The following is a 21074-nucleotide window of genomic DNA, read 5'->3' as shown; positions in this document are numbered from 1 at the left end:
CACGTTCCCAAATCCCCAAAGGGATCAGAGCAGCCCCAAATGGGGACACCTCCCCCCCCCCAAGGAACCGCGGGGCTCCTCCATCCACCTCATACCGACCCTACTGGGGGGGTCCTCCAGCAGCCCCGCCCCACTCACGGCTCCGGCCCCACAGCCCCGGCCCTATCGCTCCCCGCCCCACAGCTCCTCCCCCCGGTCTCCGTTCACCCCGGTGCCCTTATTTAATTTCCAGCGCGTTTGGGTTATTTTTAACAGCTGGACCCCCTCCAGTAAGGCTGAGAGCGCACCTTCCTTCCTCTCCCCCCCATTTTTTTTCCCTCCCCCCATTTCTCCCCTTTCTTACTTTATTTCCTTAATGCTTCTGACCCCTTTTCCTTCCCGTTGGAGCACTTTGGTTTCCCCCCCCTTAATTATCTGAATAAGAGGGGACCTGCAAAACTTAAGTACCTCTCCTCCTTCCCCTTTCCAATTTGCCCACGCGTGTATGTGGGGGAGGGGGGCTCCCGACGAGGAAAATTAACTCTAATAGTAATAGTTAATAATCATAATTAATAATCATAACAACAGTCGCTCCCTCCAAGCGCCCATCTCCGGGATCGCGCTGACGGTGAGTGCTGCTCGTGGGGGGGGTGGGATGGATGTAAGGGGGGGGCAATGGGGATGGACGTGGGGGTCGTGGGCTGCCCCCCTTTACTCCATCCTGCGCTACACGTGGGGCGCGCTGTGTATGGAGGGTGGGTTGCTCCGAAAGTAATGCCTCCTATTTTTCTCGCGTCGACCACCCCCCCCCCCCCAAGAGAAAAAAAAAAAAAAAAACCCTCCCTCCTCCCCCCCCCCCCCAAACCCGACGTCAGAGGCGGATGTTGATGGGATGGCGGTGGAGGTTGAACCTTCCCGCCAATGCCCCGTTCCGCGTTGTCACCGCGCGACAGATGGCAGCAGAGGGGCACTCCGACAAAATGGCGTCCGACATCGAAGTGCGTATGAAGCAGTGGTGTGTGATTGAATTCCTGCATGCGGAAAAAATTGAACCCGTCGACATTCATCGACGGCTGCTGAACGTGTACGGAGACCAAACGGTGGATGTGAGCACCGTGAGGCGGTGGGTGGTGCGTATTGCTGCTGCTGTTCTTACCGGGAGCCGCAGGGCGATGCGACTGGAAGGGGGCTGATGGGGGCTGGGGGGATTTTAGGGGGGAGGGCGATCCGTTTGTAAGGCTTCGCATCGGGGGGGCCGGGGGGGTCCGCGTGGCGCTGCGTGCAGCCCCGGATCGGTGCGGCTGCTCCCCCCCCCACGGGGCTCGGCTGTGTGTCCGTATGTGTCCGTGTGTCCGTGTATGGGGCGCAGCTGTGCAGCTCGGTGCAAAGATGTAGGGCCTCGGTTCGGCTTCTGCCCCCCAACCCCCAGCCCTTCCCCGCGGGGTGCTGCTGAGAAATGGGGCTTTATTATCCCCCGCTGCACAAAGCCCCGATGCTGCCCTTCCTGCCTGCTTTCTTTCTCTTCCCCCCCCCCCCCCCCCCCCCCACCTCTTTCCCTCCCTCCTTTCTTTTATCACTTCCTTTTATGATGCATGCCCAGGAAGGAATGGGGGTGGGCTGCCCTTAATGGCTCGGGGCGGGGGGGTTTCAAAGCAACCCCGGGGTCTGTGTGTAAGGAGGGGGGGGTCCTAATGAGCGTCCTTTCCCCGCCGAACGCGCTCTGCAACTTCTCCACTATTCCCCCCCACCCGGGTTGTGCGGTTCGGTTCGCCCCCCTCCCCCCCTGCTGCCGTCGGGCTCCGTTTCCTGGGCGTGCAATGATGGGATGGATGGACGGCACCGCCCCCCACCCCGGGTTTGGTTGAGCGGGGATGGAGGATGGATGAATGGGGCTGGGGGGGGGGGGTGGAGGAAGGCCTTGCAGGCATTGCTGCCCGCTTGCAGCACTGCGATGGGGCTGGAGAGGAGAGCAGAGCGCTCCCATAGGGATGGAGGGGGTTCTCCATGCATCCCTCAGCCCCATCGATCCGCAGGATGCATCCCCGCCGCCCCCCAGCGCCGCTGCATCCCCCCCCGTCCCCCTCCCTCTGCAGAAAGGTTTCTTTCTCAGCTGCTTCCTTCCTTCCATGGCAACCCGGCTGCTCCCTCCCCTCTGGCTGCCATGCACGGAGGGGGGGGGCTGAGCTGCAAACACCCACTGCCGTCCTGTGGGTGCTGGGGAGCATCGCCCACGTGCAGCACCGGCCCTGCAGCCCCGTCACACAACCCCACCCCCCCACTGCACCTCCGTATCCCCATCTGCAAAGAGCAGAGCAGAGCTTCGGGACCCTCGCGGCAAAAGGGCGATGCCCTGGAGCAGGCAGTGCGTGGCTGGGGTGGGATGTGGGGGTGTTGGCACTTCGCTGCAGGGCTGTCGTGGCTGCAACCCCCCCCAGCTGCATGGGGTGGGGGGTACAGCACAGCCAGCAGGATACGTTTCCTCTCCTTGGTTCTTGGTTTCCTGGTCCTGCCTTAAAGCAGGAGAGAAATGCTGCTCACCCGCCGGTATTTCCCTTTCCTTAACCTAAAGCATGGAGTTGATGGTTTGTTTTCTCAGAACCGAGGGCCCTGGGATGCTGCTGAGTTGTGTTTTCAGGGCGTTGATGTGACCGCGTGGTTTCTGCCTCCAGCAAACCAAGGCAGGGGGGAAGGGGGGGGGGGGTGTTTTGCACTCGTGAGTCACTTCCAGAGCTGATGTGTGGGTTTGAGAAGCTCAGTGTGAGAGCACCATGTGTTGTGCCCCGTGGTGTCCCCCCATAGGGCCCAGCAGCCCCCCTCCCTGGGACAGAAGCAGCAGTGCTGTCCCATGGAAACCACGTGCTTTTAGCTCCAGTGTGCCTAGCCCTTATGGAAGGGAGTGTATGGGAGAAGGACCCCCCCCCCGTGCTCCAGGGAGAAACCCCTGTGCTGTGCTGGGGGTGCATTTGGGACCCCAGGAGGTGGGGATGCTGCTGTAGGAGGAGTTTGGTGTCATTGCTGCCAGGAAACTTCAGCTCCTCCATTGGGAATGGGTCCAGGGTTGTGCCTGTCTCTGTATGGTCGTGGCTGTGGGGCTGGGAGCTGGTTGTGCTGTGCTGTGCGGTGGCTCCGGATGAGCAGGTTTTCCCTACAGGTTTTTCCTCCGCCCCCACGAATGTGATTGGGATGGAGGAGGTGGAGAAACTCGCTTCTCTGTGGGATTTCCCCATGAGCGAGGAAAGCCAGGCAGCGATGGGACAGTCTGGGATGATTCCTGGTGTCCCCAAACCCAGGAGCAGGGCTGGGTTATGGGATGCAGCACCCATCCCAGCTGGGAGCAGCAAGGATGCACGGCCCTTCCCTTCCTGCACTGAAGCAGGATGCAGCCCAGGACCCCCACAGCCCCCCCCAGGGCCGTGCAGCTCCTCCTGCTCTTCCAGTTTGCCATCTCTGGTGCTGTGTGTGGGATCTGAAGGACTCCAGATGAAATCTGGAGCTGCTCAGCCCACGTGGGTGGAAGGGGAACCGATGCTCAGCTGTGGGTCGGGCTCCCCAAAAGGCTGTGGGACCCCCAGGACAGCAACACCAGGAGCCCTCCGTGCTCCAGCCCCACTGCTTCGAGGCTTCATCCCCTGCATGAGGGCTGATGGGGGCCGAGGGGCTGCTGTGCCTCCCTCCCCCCAGTGCCCTATGGGGTCTGTGTGCAGTAGGGAGGTGCTGGGTGGGATGAAGGGGCATCGGCTGCTGTGCTGGGGACGGTGGCACCGTGCGGCTGCACCGCGTGGGCTGGGGGGTTACAAAGCAACATTGTTGGGGGGCTCTCCCAATTCCCATCCTACCGGCACACGCAGGGAATTGGCAGAGCCCTCAGCAGGGCTTGGAGCTGCGCGTTCAGCCGCTGCGTATCGCTATGGGGCACAGCGCAGCTCCAAAACACAGCACTTCATCCCTCACCATCACCTCTCCACTCACCATCCCCTTCCCCCCATCCCCCCATCCCTCTCCATCACCTCCCTCCCACCCCACAGCAGGGGTTCCCCTTCCCCTCCCCGCCGCGGCCGCGCTGACCCCAGGGATGCTCCGCTCGTCCCCCGCCGCCCCCGTTGAGTCACTTCCGCGGCCCCCACCGCCCTCCCCCCTCCCTCCTTCCCTCTCTCCTCCTCTCCCTCCCGCCGTGGGGCCGAGAGCTGACCGACCTTCCTCCCCTTTTTTCTCCCCGCTCCTCCTCACCGCAGCCGCAGGGAAGGATGAGCGACGCCGGCGCCAAGCCCAGCCCGCCGCTGGCCTCCAAAGGGGAGAAAGATGCGGCAGAGAAGAGGGGCCGGGGGCGGCCCAGGAAGAAACCAGAGGTATGGGGGTGGGGGGGGTCACCATGAGGATGGCTGCTGGGGAGGGGGGCACGTTGGCACACGGGAATGGAGTTGGGGGGGGATGCTGAGGGTGCAGCCCCAATCTGGAGCGTGGTGATGCAGCACCCCCAAACTGCCCCAAAGCCCTGCACCCCAAAGCCCCCCCCACACCCCAGCCCCACGTAAGGCTCTGGGTTCTCCCGCAGCTCCTCCCCTGGAGCTGCCTCTGCAGCCCGGCTAATTAAAGCCCTATTAGCACAAGCTGCTCAGAGGGATCAGATGCTGGCGGGTGGGGGGTGGAGGGGGGGCTTTGTGGGAGGGCCGTGACAACCACAACGCTTTGTGCACAGCCCCGCCCCTCCCCCCATAAAGGCAATGTTTGCCAATTCCCAGCTCTTTGCTCACCAGGTTTGGGGTTTCCCAATGGGATGAAATTGGCAAATGGGGGTGGGGTGGGGGGGGGGGAGTTGAACAGAGGATTGAGAAAGGAGCGGGAGCTAAGCTGGGAGATTAACACTGAGAGGAGGGGAGGGGGGGGGTCACTGAAGGACGGCAGTGCTCTGCCCCAAAGCAGCACTGAGCCCATTGCAGTGCTCCCAGTGCTGCTGCATCCCGGGGGCACCGACCCCACATGCAGTGCCCCCCCCTCCTCAACTCTTTCCCCCCCTTCCACAGGATCCCAGCGAAGCGCCCACCCCCAAGAGACCCCGCGGACGGCCGAAGGGCAGCAAGAACAAGGCCAGCTCCAAAGGCAGGGTAGGTGGCTGGGTGCAATTAGAGCTCAATTAGTGGCATTTCTGGGCTGACCCCCATTCTTACAACCCCCCCCCCCGGCCATGGCAGCTGCATCTCAAGGAGGGGGGGGAGGAAGGGCTGGGCTGTGGGGTGTCTGCATGCACAACCCTGCAACCTGCCTTCAAAACACGCAGCTCACATCCTGCACTGCTGTGTGAGTCACGGGCCGGGGCTGTCACCTGGGGGAGGCCATTGGGGTGATGAGATTTGGCAGCAGAGGGATGGGAGGGAGGTCCAGAGGTGGTGGTGGTGAAAGGGGGGGGGTGGGGTGCGGTGCACCATCCTAACCTCAGTTTTTTGTTTTTTCCCCTCCCCCGAACACTCAGAAATCCTCAGTTGCACCAGGGATGAAACCTCGAGGCCGACCCAAAAAACCGGTGAGTGCCCTTTTCCCTTCTCCCCTGCCCTCCCAGCCGTGGGGCTTTTTGTCACTGTGTCCCCCACCCCATGGTGGCAGTGACCCCATCCCAGTGGGGATGCAGCGCTGGCAGAACACTTTTATGAATGGGGCGGGAGGAAGCGTGGGCCAGTGCTGAGTCATGCTCACACTCAGCGCTGAGTCAGCGCCGTGTGCCCCCCTACAGCCCCCCCAGTGCTGTGCCCACGAGGGCTGTGCCATGCTGCACACCGCAGGACTGAGGCAGGAGCAGCTCCACGGGGCTCCTTGTAGAGCCGCATCAAGGGGCAGACCCCGCACCGTGACTTGTGCCTCAGTTTCCCCACTCGGTTTCTCCCCCCCCCCGCCACGTTTCTCCTTTGCTTTGCAGCAGCAGGACGAGGAGGAGGTGAACATTTCCCAGGAGTCATCTGAGGAGGAGCAGTGACCCCTCCCGAACCGCCGCTACCTCATCGTCACCCCCCAGGACTGAGGGAGATGGACGGGGCACAACCCCCCCCCGGCAGCACCCGGCTTCCTCCTCCTCCTCCTCCTCCTCCTCCTGCCCCGCTCCTTCCTCGCCCCCCAACAACAGCAGCACTGGAACACAGGGCTCAGCCCCACAGCCCTATGGGGGGGGACCCCCACCCCGCTCCCCCCAGCACAGTGGGGCAGCCCCACTCCCCCTCGCTGCATCCCTGCAGTGCCCGGTTCGGGGTGACCCCTTTCCCCATCGGTTTTGGTTAATTTTTATTTTATTATTTTTATATATATATATATATTATTGTGTTTTGGTTTTTTTAATCCTTTTTGGTTGTCCTCTCATTCACAACTACCTCTGGATATTTAAGTTCCACTCTTGGCTCACGGAGCACTGCTGTGCCGGTGTGGGGTGGCCGGGCATCATTTGCTTGGGGTCATCATTTTTTCTCTTTTTTGGGGGGGTTGCATTGCTGGGGGTCGTAGTGGGGAGGGGATTCTCCCCAGTTCAGCTGTTTGTTCTTTTTTTTTTTTTTTCTACTGTTACTTTAAAGGTTCAGTCACTGCCGCTCCTGGGTGGGGGCATGGGGACACTGGGGGTCCCCCCTGTGCCACCCCCACGGCTGCAGTGGGGCCGGGGGGGGGTTCGGTGTCGGGTTCAGGGTGCTGCCAGTGTGGGGAAATAAGGGGGGATTTATTACTGTTTATTTTTTTGTTCCACTGTTAACAACCGTCTGGTTTCCTATTTGCAGTTACTTGAATAAAACGTTTTATGGAATAAAACATTTGATGCTCTGCTCTGGGATTGAGCCTCCTATGGGGTCTGGGATTGAGCCCCGTGTGGGGTCTGCCCGTCACCACTGCTATTGTTATTACAGAGAAACGTTTATTTGCCCCCACTAAACGAACTTGGGGTGTCCTGACCCCACAAACACCGTATAGGGCTGATAGGAGCCCGTGGGGCTGCACCTGTCTCACAGCCCCAGTGCATTCCCCACCCCATCCTCAGTGCATTTATAGGGTTTTTAGGGTGGTTTCAACAAAAAGCAGCAGAAAAATGTGCAGGAAGGTGGCAGATGCCCCATTACCATCCGTGCTCATGGGGTCGCTGGTGCTGCTCCCGGTGCTGTGCTGCCACTGCTGGGGGAGCTGTGGGCTCCAGTCCTGCTCCAGGGCAGCCTCAAGCCCTCCAGCCCCCGCGGGAGCCCCAGCTGGGACCCATCTGCAGGGAGGGATGGAGAGCCTTGAGCCACCACAATGCAGCTGGTGGCCCCAGAATACAGCCCCCAACCCCAAAATGCAGGTCATGGTCCCAAAACACAGCCCCCAACCTCAGAACACAGCTCCCAGCCCTAAAATGTGCCCTCTCACCTGGTGCTCCTCTGCCTCCACCAGCAGCTCATGTTCCGACTCCTGCAGCTCCTCAGCAGGGTCGTAGCTGTACATGGGCAGCAGGCGGTGCCGCAGGCGCTCCGACCTGGTGTGGGGATGGGGCTGAGCAGGATGGAGTGCAGAACGGGGGGTTTATGGGGTGAGGGTCCCCAGTCACTCACCTCCGCTTCTTCTGGACGTACATCACCTGTATGGAGAGCGGGATGGGGTGTGAGTGGGATCTGGGGATGGGAGGGGATTGGGGAGTGGGTTGGAGTTGGGGATAGAGTTGGGGTTGAGAATGGAGATAAGAGTGGGGATAAGGTTAGGGTTGGGGGTGTGGATGGGGACAGGATTGTGGTTGAGGATTGGGAGAGGGTTGAGGATGGGGACAAGGTTGGGGATGGGGACAGGGACAGTGCTGAGGTTGGAGATGAGATTAGGAATGGGAACAGATTGGCACTGAGGATGGGAAGAGTTGAGATCGATGGAGATGAGATTGAGGACAGCGTTAGTGTTGAGAACTGGGACAGGGCTGGGGTTACAGATGGGGGTGGGGACAGGGTTGGTTGGGATTGGGTATGGAGATGAGGTTGGGGATGGGGACGGACTTAAACTTGGGGATGGAGCCAGGAATGGGGTTGAGGATGAGACAGAGTATGGGGAAAGGGATGAGGTTGGGAAAGGAGACGAGGGCGGGGACGGAGCTGGGGTTGGGTTTGGGGTCTGCCCGCACTCACCGCAGCCAGGACGGCGCCCAGCAGTGTGAGCAGCACGAAGGGGCCGAGCACGGAGCCCACCAACGAATCGCCCGCAGCGCCGGGAGCGCTGGGAGCCGTCGCGTTGCTCATGGCTGCGGCGGTGCGGTGACGGCTGCTCCCAACATGGGGACGGGTGGCACGTGGGGACGAGGCGGCCCCGGTAATGACGGCGTGGGGTGCGCCGGGGGGGCGGGTGGGTCACGCAGCGCTCAGCCACGAGGACGCAGCAGGAAGGGACACCCGTGGGTTGCCGTCCGGCCTCCCTGCGTGGGGCCCTAGGTAAGAACGGGCCGGGGATGGTGGGGGGGCGGAGGGGGGCTGAGCACCCAGGGGCTGCTGTGCTGCTCCCCTCAAAGAAATCCGGCCACGCACCGCCACCCCCCATCGCAGCCCTTCCCGCTACGACACGGCACTGCAGATCCCACACGCGGTACCGCCCCCCCGCGCCATGCACCCCTCCGAGCTCTGCGCCCCTCCGCGCTCCGTACCCCCCCAGCGCTTTCCATGCATCGCTCGCCCCGTCCGCTCCCCCCCCTCCCCGCACCACTCCGCTCCGTGCCCCCCCCCCCCCCCGCGCGCTCCCGCCCCGCCCCACCTGCGCGCACCGCCCGCACCCGGAACCCGCGCAGCGCGTGACAGCGGGGCGGGGCTTTTTGTGTTGGGGTGGGGCTTAAATGTAGGCGTGGCTTTACGTAAGGGGGCGTGGCTCTGAACGCCGCGCAGTGCCGCCGCTCGGCCGCTAGGGGGCAGCAGAGACCGGGGGGGCAGTGAGAGAAATGGGTGAAATAGAAAAGAATTCAAAAAAGGAAGAAGGGGGAAAGGAAGGAAAAAAAAATAGGCCAAGAGGGGACAGGGACAGCACGGAGCTTGGGGCGGGGGTTGGTTCCAGCCCTCCTTAGGGACATTCCCTGATCTGGGGTGCTAAAACCCTTTGTTTTAGTGGGAAGGGGCAGGGCTGGTCTGTCCCCAGGCTGTGAGGCTCCTCCGGTGTCCCATTGTCCCCAGTCCCTGTCATCCCAGTGCCCCTGCAATGCTGGTGGCTGTGTTGCCCTCACTGGTCCCACCAGGTCTCTGCTGCCTCCCCTTGGCCCCCAGAGGTCCCCTCCAATGGGGACAGAAGGAATAGACCAGGACAGGATGCTCAGGAGAAGGAGAGCCATCACCCCCAAAACCCTGCTTGCACAGCTCACCCCATGGGGCTCACCATACCCCATACATCCTCTGCATCCCCTGCATCCCAAACCACACATTCCATGTCTTTCCCAAACCAGCCTCAGCCCTGCTCCCACATCAGCAGCCATGGGAGCCTCCTGCTCGCTGCTCCCCCCTCTTCCCTCCCCAAGCCTGACATTGCTGCACCTAAAAATAAGATCTGCAGTTTCTAGGAAAGTTCCTTGGAGAGAGTGAGCAAGCACGAGGGCTGGGGGAGCACAGGTGCTGCTCAGCCCCAAGGAAATCACCCTTAGTCCCTCCCGGAAACATCAGGCAGCAGAATGAGAGCATCACCACCAACTTTGGGGAAACAGCCCCTTTGTGACCAGGGGGGCCAGCAGAGTGAGCAGACCTGCAGCAGAGAGCAGCGGCAGAGCCAACAGGCTGCTCTGCTCCCCCCAAAAAAAAACAACCCTCCCATACTGTGCTCACAGCATCTCTGCAACTCCTGTCTGCAGTGGGCGATGGGTTTGATATCAGAAAATTAACGTAACCCAAAGTCACCTTTGACTTCCCAAAGGAGCTCCATCGTTGTGCTGTACATCAGCCGGGGCTGCGGATGGACCAGCAGCGCGATGCCACACCTGGAACAGAGTCCTGGGCAGACACAGTGCTGAGCAGTCAGTGATGAACATCAGTGAGGATGGATACAGGGTGCTGCTGGTGCTCTGCATCCCCGCAGCAGAAGCAGAAAGCCATTTCCACCTGTGGGCTTTGCAGCACAGCTGTGAGCAGCTTATGAGCACTGTCAACAGCCCTGCTCCACAATTCAGAGCTGGAAATGTCCGAGCGAGACCATGCCTTACAGCTCACCCCAATCCTCCGGCACAGTCCCCTCTGCATGGAACCTGAAGGGCTCTCACCCATCTCAGCATTTGCTCCTCCAAATCCCAGACACAGCAAGGGGCAGCAGTGGGGGCTCTTCCCCGTGGCGCCTCCACCCCATCCCCACAGGTGCACACGAAGACGAGAGACCAGGCAGCAAGCAGAGCTGTGTGCAATATGGGTGTGTTTATTGGTTGGCACTGAGTTACAGCCTACAGCTCATCCAACTCACATCCAGCTTTTTGTCGAGTGGGGGTTTTTTTTGTTTTTTTTTATTATTATATCTTTCTTCTCCAGCACACACAGGGGTGCAGGCAGCCCTGCACTGAGCTGCTGTGCATGGCACAGCTGGATAGAGCCAACACCCAGCACACAGCTCACCCCAAAAGCAGCACTGGGTTGCACGGGGTGCATGGAGATCTCTGCTCTCCCCGGAAACCCCGCAGATGGGAAGATCAAAATCACATAGGTTGATGCTAAACTTGCTAGCCAGCTCTGAGCAGGAAGGAAGGATCTGTGACACTGGTAGGCTCCAACTACGAGCTGACCCTCTAGGAAAACCTAACCAGAATTTTAGTTGTAATAAGAACGAGTCCAAGTCAGTAAAAAAGAGAAACGCAAGATTGCCAAAGTGCCCTTGCAGTCATAAAGTGTTTTTGCAAACCATTTCCACTTAATATGTCATAAACTTAGAAACACAAAGCACAGGGGCGAGGAACAAAATTCTGCAGCGAGAAAAACCCAGTGGATGAGGGGAATTAAGTGTCCAAATCCATCTGGGATTCATGGAGAACGCAGTGCTGATGATGAGAGCTGCTCTCAGCTCTCCCAGCTTTGCTCCCCACATCAGTTTGACATTTCCACCTGAAGCCAACAGCCGCTCACTGGCACCTCCCAGCTGAAAGCATTGATTTGCACAGAGCAGGAGCACCTGGAGTGATGCTGACTGCACTCTGCCACTGCAGTTGTGCAGCCCCAGCCCAGACCCAAAGCCCTGAATGAGTTGGAAGTGTTTAATGAATGAGTCTGCAGTGTTCAAACCTCATCCCCTGGGAACAGAGAGGCCAGGAGCTGGGTGAGAGCAGGCAGCCTTGGGGGTGTCGTGGTTATGGAGGCAATGGAACAGGCTGACAGCTGCTCGCACTTACTGGCATCTAGTTGGTACACTGCATTCCCTGGGTATTGATCCCACTGCCACGCTATGGGCTCTGCTCTCTGCTCAGGGATGCTGCCAGCACTGGGTGCAGAGCTCAGAAGACTAAGTGAAACTGCAAGGCGGTGGTTCCAAACCTCCCAGCTCAATGAATACAAAATAGGACATACGAGATGTTCAGCAAACACTCCTGAACCACCTGAGATTCCTTTCTGAGCGGATTTCTCAAAAGTAATGTCAACATTCCCCATTTCCCTCCTCCCCCCCCCTTCCTCCCCCCAAGAAAAACAAAACCAAAACCACCCCCGACCACTAGCACCAAGAAGAGATTTTATAAAACCCCCAAAAGACACCTTCAATCCAGTTAAGTGTTCTTTCACACCCATCTACGCCTTTTAATTACGTACAGACCTCAGGACAGCACAGCCTCCACACCACGGCACCTTTCCATTCGCCTCCTACCATCAGAGCCAGAACTGCACCCAGTCTCACCCCAGCAGCGACAGAACCGAGGACAGATGAGGTGTCACACTCAGACAAGACGGGAACACAGCAGCACCCCGAGGCCCACACAGCCACTAGATGATGCTGCGCCATTAAGTGGGAGAGCGGAGCTGAGCTGGGAATGAAAGTGAGGATTCCTGACATTCCCTGCCCACATTTTTAGCCACTGAATGCTAAGGGTCTGCGCTAGAGGAAAAGCCACGCTCCAGCAGATTCCACCTCCTTTGCATTTTTCAGTTTAAGGACTTTGCTTTAAGGCACATCCAAGATCACACTGAGCTGAACTGCTCAACAGAAACCTCGCTGCAAAGAAGCACAACGCACCCCTGCCTGGCAGCAAGGCTGATGTTCATGGCTGTCAGTCCCTTCCTCCTGCTTTCCCCTGCAGCCAGAGGAATGCAGGCACTGCAGTGGGTGCTGGCTGCCCAGCTCCATGCCCACATCACGCAGCACTTCTGCTCTTACAGAATGCCCCTCTGCTGCTAAGCTGGAATCAAACCGATGTCAGAAGGAACCACATCCTGCAAATGGAAGAGAAACAGCTCCCAGAGACTCAGATATGCAGTCACCCGTCTGTGCCACCCTTCTATTGCAAAGCAAGCGGAGAGATTTGACCTGAGGACAGCCCTGAAGAGGCTCCATTTCTCTGTGCATCTGATCCTTTCTCAGAGCAGAACAGCTTGGTGAAATGCCTGCAGGTCTTCCACCAAGAGAACCCACGGATGCTCCCAAGCTCTTCCTGCATCTTAAACTCACGGTGCACAATTAAGGGATGGGGGACGGAAAGAGCAAAGCTCTAACAAGCCAGGTGCTCTCCCTCCCAGCTGATCCCAGCAGCAGCTGTAAGAGACCCATAATGAGGTACCTCTCCACTAAAGGTCATGTTCTACCCTCCTTCTATCAGGTTTTAATTAGCTACTGGTGAACTGAGTTTATCAGTAATGCCAGCCCACAGCTTCAGCTCTGTTCAAATGCATTAAACGAAGTTAGCTAGCTGACCATCAGAACTCCTCACCCACCTTTTTGCTAAAGGTGACCCAACCAACATTATTTTAGCTTCCAAAGTTGAGAGCAACCCCGAGCACCGCTCAGCCAGGCCACGTGCCCAGCGTGGCAGATGCCAAGCATCCCTGTTTGGAAGCTGCTGCAATGCCAAGGAAAGCAGCACGGCATTGCTGAGCTCCAGCTGCCCGCAGGACAGCACAGAACAGCTCTGCTAAGGACACGACCAACAGATCAAGGAGGTGCAAACCTCCCTGCCATCTGCTAGCACTGAGCTTCCCCATCACCAATGAACGATTGTGTGAATCCCAACAGTCCATCTTTGTGCAGCAACCAGCAGCACTGAATGCCAGATTTCAGGAACAATGGAGAACCAGCCTCACTCAACCCCTTCCTGGCCACCTCCAAGGGCAGCATCTCCCCTCTGGTGTCTTTGCAATTGCCCTCAGCCTCTCTCACACCCCAGCAGCCACAGCCATGGGGCACATCTACCACATCCCATGTGGTGAGGCTTCTCCATGGAAGAGGGAATGCTTCTCGTGTTGTTTTCAATTGAAATAATTCCTTCCTCTTAAACTCGCCCTTGGAAGGCCGCACAGAGCTAAGCCTGAATCTGAAACCAAGAAATCATTTTACAGCCACAACTCCAGCAGTCTCACACTGTACGTTTGCTACCGCACCGTTTCCAAACTCCCACTGATCTGTGCGCAGAAATCACCCTCCCACCACTCCAAAACCCCATCAGAGAGGTTTCCTACAGCTCGACAGTGGGGCAGTTTCAATCCCAATGAGCTTAATTACATTTGGGACTCCTCCACACAAGGACATCCACCTCCTCTGGTGTGTTAAGCCTCAGGTAGAGCCATTAGAGCAGCACTGGGGCTGACCAGCACCTTCTGGAAGAACCAAGCAGCACTGGAAGGTGTCCTTCTTCTTCTCCTGCTCCGATGCTGGAGTCCATAGAATAGAACAAATAGCAGCAAACCCGTTGGTTGGCACCAGCTTAGCCTTGCATGCTGCTGCAGCAGCAGTAACCCAAGCTGCCCTGTCAGATGAGCCAGCACTGTGTTAGTATTTGGGGTTTAAGGGATAATCACGCTAAGCAGAGGTGTCTAAGTGCCAAATGCACTTCCCTTCTCCATTAAGGTCCCAAATATATCTATAAATCCAGATGGGAGGATGCAAGTCACTGACACCAGGATTTAATTCTGACAAGACTGGAGGAAGTGCCAAAATTGGGAACTGGTCCCATAGAGAAGCCCTGTATTCTATACGGCACACCTCCCCTTTACTGCCACTGCATCACTGACCCCACAACCCTGAGGTGTCACTCAGGGCACAGAGCACCCCACTACTGAAGCATCCCAGGCATTTTGCTCACATTCTCCCCTCTCCCTTGCCTCTCAGCAAAGCATCCTACGTGCACAATGCATACGTACAGCAACGAGGGAGAAAGGAATACTGTAGTGAAGAAGCTGCAGAGGACACTGGAAGTTTGGCTTCCAGCAGCCCGTCCCCCAAAGGTGTGATGATGGATAGAGCCACTCTGAGCTGAAGCTGGTGCACCACAAACAGGGCTGGCGTTTACCCAAGCATTGCTTTCAGCAACCCAGGCACGTGAATCCTGCAGCTTTGGGGTGACTTGATGAATTTGCAGCAAACTTGCAGCTTGTCTGAACGAGGCATCTGCTTTTGTTAGAGAACACCTACAGCTACACCAGCGCCAAACATCCACAGCTATGCAGAAAGCCAAGCAAAGAATATTACTCTTGAACAGGAAGCTGAGACACGTCGTAACGACAGGTTCATAATGCTAGGCTTAAGGGGACACTCCAGACAGGACACAGCTGGAGGTAACAATTCCACTAGCTCAAAATAGCACCAGTTCTAGCAAGGCTGGGAGACTGAGCCCGACCCTACAGGTTGCACGTGGTGGGGTTTTAGCAGTGCTCACAATAGCAGCCCTCTGCACCTCCACCATCTCCACTCCAAACCCAGGGAGCCACTTTCAGAACAGCTCCTTACCAACTCACTGAGCAAGGCAGCGAGACTGGGGATCCCAAACCAATTCAGCACAATTTAGGCAGAGCCTCCCTGGCGTGCAATGCAGCTCCGCCAGTCACTACGGAAGATCTCAGATGCTGAGGAAGGTGGGAATTTGTAGGTGGAACAAGACTGAGTCCTGTTCCCAAATCCACACCTGTTGAATAAAAGCTTTTTCTGCCCCAGGAGCTAATTCCAGTTCAGAAGGCATAATATCAGCCACTCCACGTTACTGTGTTAACAGCATCAATTCATGCCACATTAGAACACTTTCTTGGCACAATTTATTTTTCTGACCCAAACAAATAAGCCATTAGCAAATCATTAACAATTTTCTACCCTAAATTGTCAGTTTAACAGCCCTGTAAAAACATTTTTTAGTTTATAAACAAAAAGTGTGCATGCTGTCGATATTAAAACTGCAATCACTCTTTCAGGAGGACCAGCTGTTTTGTTGCAAAGCATTCTCCACACACTGATCTGTACAGTAAGACAAGAACTCAAGTGAAGGCAGTAGGTGGCTGTGTTAGGTGCCACTCAGGGCTCGGTAACAGCAGACTGCTGGAATCCTCGTACACTCCCAAAGACAAGATTGAAGCCCTTGTGAGAGTTTGGTTCAGACCCATCAGCAGAGAGTAGGACAGCATTGTACATTCGTCTCTAAGTTGAAGTGAACTGAACTGGTGTAATTCAGGCTCCATTCCAGGCTACTCCTTGAATAATGCCTCTCAGCTTTTTCTTATGCATGGTTTTTCATGTCAGCAATCACTGGCACTGCTTTTGGCCTGGCTACCCCACGTCGATGAAAGCAGGGAGAACAAGTACAGGAACAGAACAGGATCTGAAAATGAACAGCTTCTTGCCAAAGCTGCAAGGATACCAATCCCCCTTGTCCCGAGCTCCATGGATATTTCTATCAGATTTTCATATGTTAAGTGCTTCTTGGGAAGAGAGAAAACTCTGAACAGTGAGTATTTATTAGAATATTTTTTTGTTAAATAAAGAGGAAAAAAAAAAAAAAAAAAAAGAGTACTGCAGATTTAATTTCACATCTTGGCTATGTTCTGACAAAAGAGAAGTTACTGAATTCAGCAACTGCTTCTTGTCCCAAGCCAGGGATTAATTAATGCCCCTCCCAAAATTGTACCTGTCCCAACCCACCCCCAACCCCAACCCTTCCCATTTTATTTCCCAACTAGACAACACTGTTGGCAAATCAAGACAGCATGAAACTTACATCAATAAAAACAGAACAACAACAACAACAAAAAAAAAGTGAAGTGTGCCAATGCATCAGGGAAGCTATCCTACCAACGGTGTACTTCTCCAACTAGCAATTCTGCTCAGGAGTCAGCTGTACCTGTCACGGAGGGAGAGCTTAAACATTCTGAATGTGCTCCATGGTGCAACTGCGAGTGCTGCAGAGCCACAGGACAAGAGACTGAACACCTGAATTTTTCCCCCTGGGCTCCTTCTCAGGGATATACACGGTTATCCAGCCGAGGGTTGGCGCAGCAGCACTCAGTAAGTACAATCCGATGCTTTAGCACAAATTAGGATATCCAGTTCAGCACGGTATAAGGCATGTGGACAAGAAGAGACATCAGCAGAATGCAGCAGGATCAGCAGAACAGCATTGGTGATTGACACTCCAGTTTGTCAGACTTTGAGCCCCCTCTGAATCCCCGCTTCCTACCACAGACAGTGACATTTGTTTCCTACCGTAGCGTTTCTGAGGCTATTTATTTTTGGCCAAGCCTTAAAAGACCGACTCTTTTTGTTTCATTTTGATGTGAAAGCAGAAACGGCGGCAGAAGCTGCAGGAGAAGCGACTGAGCAGCAGGGATGTCTGCAGGTGATCAAAACTCTGCCCTCAACTTCAAGAGTCACTGCACCAAATGGGGAGTTGCTGAATGGGGAGTAAACTGGCCCAGCCACTAGCACTGTCACAGAATGTGTATTTTTAGAGAAAAAAAAAAACAGAACAAAAGGCAAACAGATTAATTATGAACCCTTCTTTTCAGAAGCAGACCAGGATTAAAAAAAAATTAAAATGTTAGATTCTCCATCTAAAAAAAAAAAAAAGTCTTGTTTATATACATGTGCTGAAAGTGACCGCCACGCAGGTCCAAACAGCACCTTACAGTACAGGCTAAGACTTAAAGAGCTGATCTCACATTTGAAGTCTTTTAATTAAAAAAAAAAAAAAAAAGTGGCTATGGCTGGGATGACACAAATGGGACACTTCAGAACACAAGGCAGAGGCAAAACTGGCAGCCTCACTCGCCAGGCAATGGAAGCGGTGTAACGGGAAAGGGGCACTTCATGCACAAAATGTATTTTACAAAATACATATCCAAAAAAGCAAAAAACAACAACAACAAAAAAAAAAAGCCAACAACAACAACAAAAAAAATCCCACCTTGCACTAAATTGCAGCACTCTTAACACTTGCTCTGCCACAGGCTGCTGCCCATGCCTTGTTTGATAGAGGAGGCATGTGAAAAAGGGGAGGGGGGGGGAATCCAAGTTTCAGTCTGTTTTTCAAAATCTCTCTCACAGGGACGTCCTCAGTCATCTGATGTCAGACACAGAGCCCTCAGAGTACGTCGTGGTCATGACTGGAGTGCCGTTGTTTGCCAAGCAGCCTTGCCTCAAGGTTTCAAAATACGAGGCCTGCACCGGTTTGTGATACTGCAGAACTTTGATGGCATCTTCTATCTTAAACCATTCCCTTTTCCTTCCTGCAGGCAAAAAAGAAAAATCAGTAGGTGCAGCAAAATGATGTTACCTTTCTACGTTTAAGAAAGCTGCTGATTAGCTTTCAGCCATGTGCACATGCTGCAAGAACAGTTGCAGCCTATAACACAGCGGCAGTGCAAAAGACACCGGGATGCATTTGCTGTTCAAGTCAGAAATCATTTTAGGACGATTCACAACACTTCAACCATCAGCCAATTTTGGTGAATTGGCAAATGAACCTCAGTGCTCATTCCCTGCTCTTTCAGTAAAGGCAGGAAGGACACAGCCCAAGGAAATCAGCTTACAGGTGCTACAGTGCTATCGGCAAACACTTGAGGAACAACAGGCTCATTTTCATTTATGAACCTGATTTAAATGCAAAGATTTCAAAAGAAAATAGAGAATGATTAATCCACACTGCCCACATACATTTTCTTCTAATTTTAGGAAGGAAAGCTCTTCATGCTCTGTGCCTGGTGCAGGAATTAAACACAGCACTGCTGTACAGGCAGCTGCACGGCTGAAATGAGTTCTCCCAGGCCACGGAGCCAACTATTAGATCAGCTTTTTTTTTTCCCCCAAGCAACCAAGCTTACCAATATTGACAGAGTCCTCCCAGTCTTCCAACACTTCTGTGACAATAAGTACGTAAACATATGTCCTGTGTTTCCTGTCCCGATTCTGGAAGGCAAGGTGAACAGAACAATGACAAAGTGATCAGAGGAGAAAAGGCAGTGGGCACACAGGGCATGGCAGCTACAAGCAGCGTGCTGCAGCTGGGATGCTATGGTGCACGATGGGCTGCTTCCCTCACTGAACAAGAACTAAACAATACTGCATCTTAAAGGAAAGGTCTGGAAGTACCCACAGGGGCAGCAGACGAAAAAAAAATATTCTAGTTCCTAATGTGTAAAACAGTTTCTCTGTGATACCCCCTGCCCACACATCTCAGTGCCCCTGTGTTTCTGCTCTGCTGCTGGGGGCACTCACACCTCTCCACATCAGAGCCCACTTTGGGAAATGTTACAGTGGGTGCTCATGACTGGTTGGTGCTTTGGGGGCTCTGAGGAAGGGATGAAGGCACTGGGAAGATTCAGTGCTGTGCTGGCTGGTCACTGCTAATTCCAGATGAAGCAGAAATCACTGGTGAGCAGTGCCACCAAAAAGATCAGCATATATATATATATATATTTTTTTTTTTTTAATTAAATGAGGAACTTTGAGCCCTTCTTCTAACAAGTCACCCACCTTACTTCACAACAAACTGGGAAGTGACTATGGCTCCAAGAGGATTTTATTCAACCAAACTTCCCAGCCCTAAACTGTGTCTGAAACTTACCTCAAAAATCCCCACCAATCTTCCTAACGTCCCTTTCACTCCAGCCTAGGAAAGTTGAAAGGAAAAAAGAAAGGCTTTAACAACAGGTCAGTACACATTTCCCCATTTGTTGTGCAGGAGCAGCTCCTTTAGAAAAGCAGCAAATGCTGCAATTCAGTTAATGGTCACAAAATAAATCATACACATGTTTTGTGAGCTCCAACCATGCATGCATTCCCAGCATTTCTTCCCTTCTTTTTCTGTGCTCAAATATTTTTTGTTTCTTAATTCAATCTGGAGAAAAACCAAAAAATGACTCTTTACTAATTGCACATCAATACACCCTGAATTCCTACCAGAACCTTCTCTAAAGGTCGTCACAGCCTGAGCACGGATAAAAATCGCTTTGGGGCTCAGCAGTTTTACCTTTTTAGAAGTATAGCTTAAGAAAATAACTTCAAAGCACGAGTCAGACATCCACTTACTGCACCAAAGCAACCCGACATCTCCGAGGCATTTCAGGGATGTCCTCCATCCGTTTGAAGCAAGCTACAGCAAACATAAAACACTTTCCAAGTTGTAACGTGGCCTCCACAACAGGAACAAGAGTATTTTTGATATACCACAAAGCACAGGTGCACAATGAAGGAGGATTTCTGAATCAAACGCTGGGACAAAGAGGAGAGATCTAAGCAACAGTTGTGGCTTACACACTGAGCATCCACCTCCAGCTGGTCTTCTGTTCGTACGTCCACACGCTGCCGGGGCTCAGACACATTCTCCAAGTGCATGAATGCAAAATGCCACCCCACTCTCCTGCCCCCAGAGCCCTCCTCTTCCCATAACATACGCTCCTTTTTATGCCTGGAAACGATTGGAATTCAAGTGCTATAGATGAGGTGGGATTTTGCTCCGTGACTTAATTGGTGTGAAACAACACGGCACACATCCCGGCCACCTCTGGAAGGTAAACTGAGCTGCCAACCCGGGCAGCTGGAGCACATGGAGAGCAGTGCCTCTGCTCCTGCAGCACCAATACAGCGGCCTCAGCTAGCCAGGCTTAGGGTTTCTTTAGGGAAAGGTATTCAGGAGAGGGGAGTTACATATTTAAATGCTTAATAATTACACAAACTCTCTGGCCTGAGCAGCTGGGATACCGTTCTGTGTTTGTTCAGCTACTACTCTGCTGCTCTAGTCACATGCTTTTGGAAAGGAGCACCTCTCATTAATTAAGAGCCAAGTGCTTCAGTTCCCAGCCCATACCGAACCAAAACAGTCAGAGCAAACACCACTGCTGCTCCCACAGCTGCTGGTGGAGCTGCCCCAAAGGAACCAAGGGCTTTACAGCTCCCATCAGCCCAAGCTGCCCCTGAAACCCGCATTCTTTCCATCGCACACTCTCTGAGCTCGACTAATAGGAAGCAGCATTTCAATTCAATCTCCCACATTGGTTTTGGATATGAAATTTATTGTCTCATCAGTATTTCTGACGTTCCGTCTGGCCCATAGGTGGGTCACTGGCTATTAACCACAAAGCTATTTCTGGAGTCAAAGAGCAATTCCATGAAGGTCACCGTTCACATGCATGGCTAGCCCAGAGAGCTCCTGCTGACCTTTGCAGATGAGCAGTTCTACCTCATCTGAAGAGCTGCTGCTGCTGCTAAGCTGGACTAATGGCCCTCAGGAGTGAACCAGACAGCAAACCCTTCGAAAGGATCTCATTCCAAGAAGGAAACTCCTTTGGCAATCTCAAATGGTGGCTTTATTTTATTTAGATAAGCAGCCCTATCATTCAGCCAGCAGGAAGGAAGCGAAGGACAGGCGGCTTCCACGTTCACAACATAAATACGTCCAAAGATAAAGTGCAATCAAATGGGATAGGTAAACCAAGGTTTTAAGCCAATTTTCTCCACTTGCTCCTGGAGGAGATCACTGAATGACTGCTCTCCTTCCCTACCTGCAGAGGCACTGAATGGAGAGCCAGGGTTGTTCTTGTCTGCTCTCCAACCTGACTGAGAACAAATGCATCTCCAGTCAGCTACACAGACTGGAAACTGAGCAAGAGCACTGCGCTGCCAAGCAGCCCATGCCCAGCTCTGACAGCGTGCCTGCACTAACACAGGCAGCATGGGGCCCTTCCTTTTGTTCTGGTGAAGCAAAGAGGTAT

At 54.4% G+C, this 21074-nt stretch overlaps 3 protein-coding genes and 1 long non-coding RNA gene across 8 annotated transcripts in view; 2 read left to right on the top strand and 2 right to left on the bottom strand.

The window, feature by feature from the left end:
• The first annotated feature begins 203 nt into the window (after positions 1-203).
• HMGA1 (high mobility group AT-hook 1) lies at positions 204-6759 on the top strand. 5 transcript variants are annotated; one of them, XM_085210589.1, is made up of 6 exons: positions 204-269; positions 568-607; positions 4212-4325; positions 5001-5081; positions 5447-5497; positions 5888-6759. In XM_085210589.1, exons 3-6 carry the CDS (start codon positions 4224-4226, stop codon positions 5942-5944), a joined length of 291 nt encoding a protein of 96 aa, XP_085066715.1. In that variant the 5' UTR covers positions 204-269; positions 568-607; positions 4212-4223; the 3' UTR covers positions 5945-6759. The 5 variants fall into 5 exon arrangements, with proteins under 5 accessions (XP_085066715.1, XP_085066716.1, XP_085066713.1 ...); XM_085210587.1 differs by lacking the exon at positions 204-269 and adding an exon at positions 933-1109 and having other exon boundaries at positions 590-607; XM_085210590.1 differs by lacking the exon at positions 204-269 and having other exon boundaries at positions 566-607.
• An 83-nt stretch (positions 6760-6842) lies between these two features.
• Positions 6843-8223, bottom strand: SMIM29 (small integral membrane protein 29). Its single transcript, XM_010724337.4, has 4 exons — positions 8088-8223; positions 7530-7555; positions 7348-7453; positions 6843-7198 (listed from the first exon to the last, which is right to left on the bottom strand). Exons 1-4 carry the CDS (start codon positions 8196-8198, stop codon positions 7157-7159), a joined length of 285 nt encoding a protein of 94 aa, XP_010722639.1. The 5' UTR covers positions 8199-8223; the 3' UTR covers positions 6843-7156.
• A 78-nt stretch (positions 8224-8301) lies between these two features.
• On the top strand, positions 8302-15874 carry LOC146542636 (uncharacterized). The gene is made up of 2 exons (XR_014879954.1): positions 8302-8387; positions 9841-15874. It is a non-coding gene; the product is annotated as an uncharacterized LOC146542636 (long non-coding RNA).
• NUDT3 (nudix hydrolase 3) overlaps positions 15118-21074 on the bottom strand; it is a 22383-nt gene continuing 16426 nt past the window's right edge. The window contains exons 3-5 of the mRNA XM_085210591.1: positions 18929-18973; positions 18186-18270; positions 15118-17591 (exon numbers count right to left, since the gene is read on the bottom strand). Of these exons, the coding sequence (XP_085066717.1) occupies positions 17422-17591; positions 18186-18270; positions 18929-18973 (300 nt within the window). The 3' untranslated portion in view covers positions 15118-17421. The remainder of the gene's footprint in view (positions 17592-18185; positions 18271-18928; positions 18974-21074) is intronic.

Source organism: Meleagris gallopavo, chromosome 28, assembly GCF_905368555.1.
Source record: "Meleagris gallopavo chromosome 28, MGAL_WU_HG_1.1, whole genome shotgun sequence".
Classification (NCBI taxonomy): domain Eukaryota; kingdom Metazoa; phylum Chordata; class Aves; order Galliformes; family Phasianidae; genus Meleagris; species Meleagris gallopavo.
Note: the sequence above shows the minus strand (reverse complement) of the source record. Positions and strands in the feature narration are given on the sequence as shown.